The following is a 521-nucleotide window of genomic DNA, read 5'->3' on the forward strand; positions in this document are numbered from 1 at the left end:
ATGGGTGGGCTGGCTCACCCTGCTCCCCACACCCCCCCATCCCACCTTGTGCCCCCCAAATCCCTGCAGAGGCTTTTCCCAGCCTAGTCACAGCCACCCTCTGCCACCCAGCGCCAGCAGATGGGAAAGGAGCTGCCTCCCTTCCTGGAAAAGGCCAACCAGCTCTGCGGGCAGTACACCAAGTTAAATTTCCTTGACTTCAAGAAGAGGTAAGTCTTTGCCGGCCCCCCACCCCCCAAATGCTGGGGTTGCAATCAAAATTTGGCTAAAATTCTGAGGCTGCACCAATGGAGCTGGTGGTTTTGAGCCCAAAGAGCAGCAAAATACAGGGAAGCACATAACACATCCCTTGCCGGGCATCCAGCCCTGCTCCTGCTGCCATCTACGTGTGCTCCTCCCCCACCAAAAAATGCTGTATGGGTATTTAATGCCCCCGCATCCCCACTAAAACCCACCGGTCCCCACGCCACAGGCTGCGGGAGAGCTTGGCGCAGATGCTGACAGAGGACAACCCCCGGCTG

The 521-nt window shown here is 58.0% G+C and overlaps 1 protein-coding gene across 1 annotated transcript in view; it reads left to right on the plus strand.

The window, feature by feature from the left end:
- The window catches only part of GC (GC vitamin D binding protein), a 5,442-nt gene that overhangs the window by 3,550 nt on the left and 1,371 nt on the right, over positions 1–521 (plus strand). Inside the window, exons 10-11 of the mRNA XM_010169288.2 lie at positions 104–209; positions 473–517. Of these exons, the coding sequence (XP_010167590.2) occupies positions 104–209; positions 473–517 (151 nt within the window). The remainder of the gene's footprint in view (positions 1–103; positions 210–472; positions 518–521) is intronic.

This window comes from Antrostomus carolinensis, unplaced genomic scaffold, assembly GCF_000700745.2.
Source record: "Antrostomus carolinensis isolate BGI_N321 unplaced genomic scaffold, ASM70074v2 scaffold826, whole genome shotgun sequence".
NCBI lineage: Eukaryota > Metazoa > Chordata > Aves > Caprimulgiformes > Caprimulgidae > Antrostomus > Antrostomus carolinensis.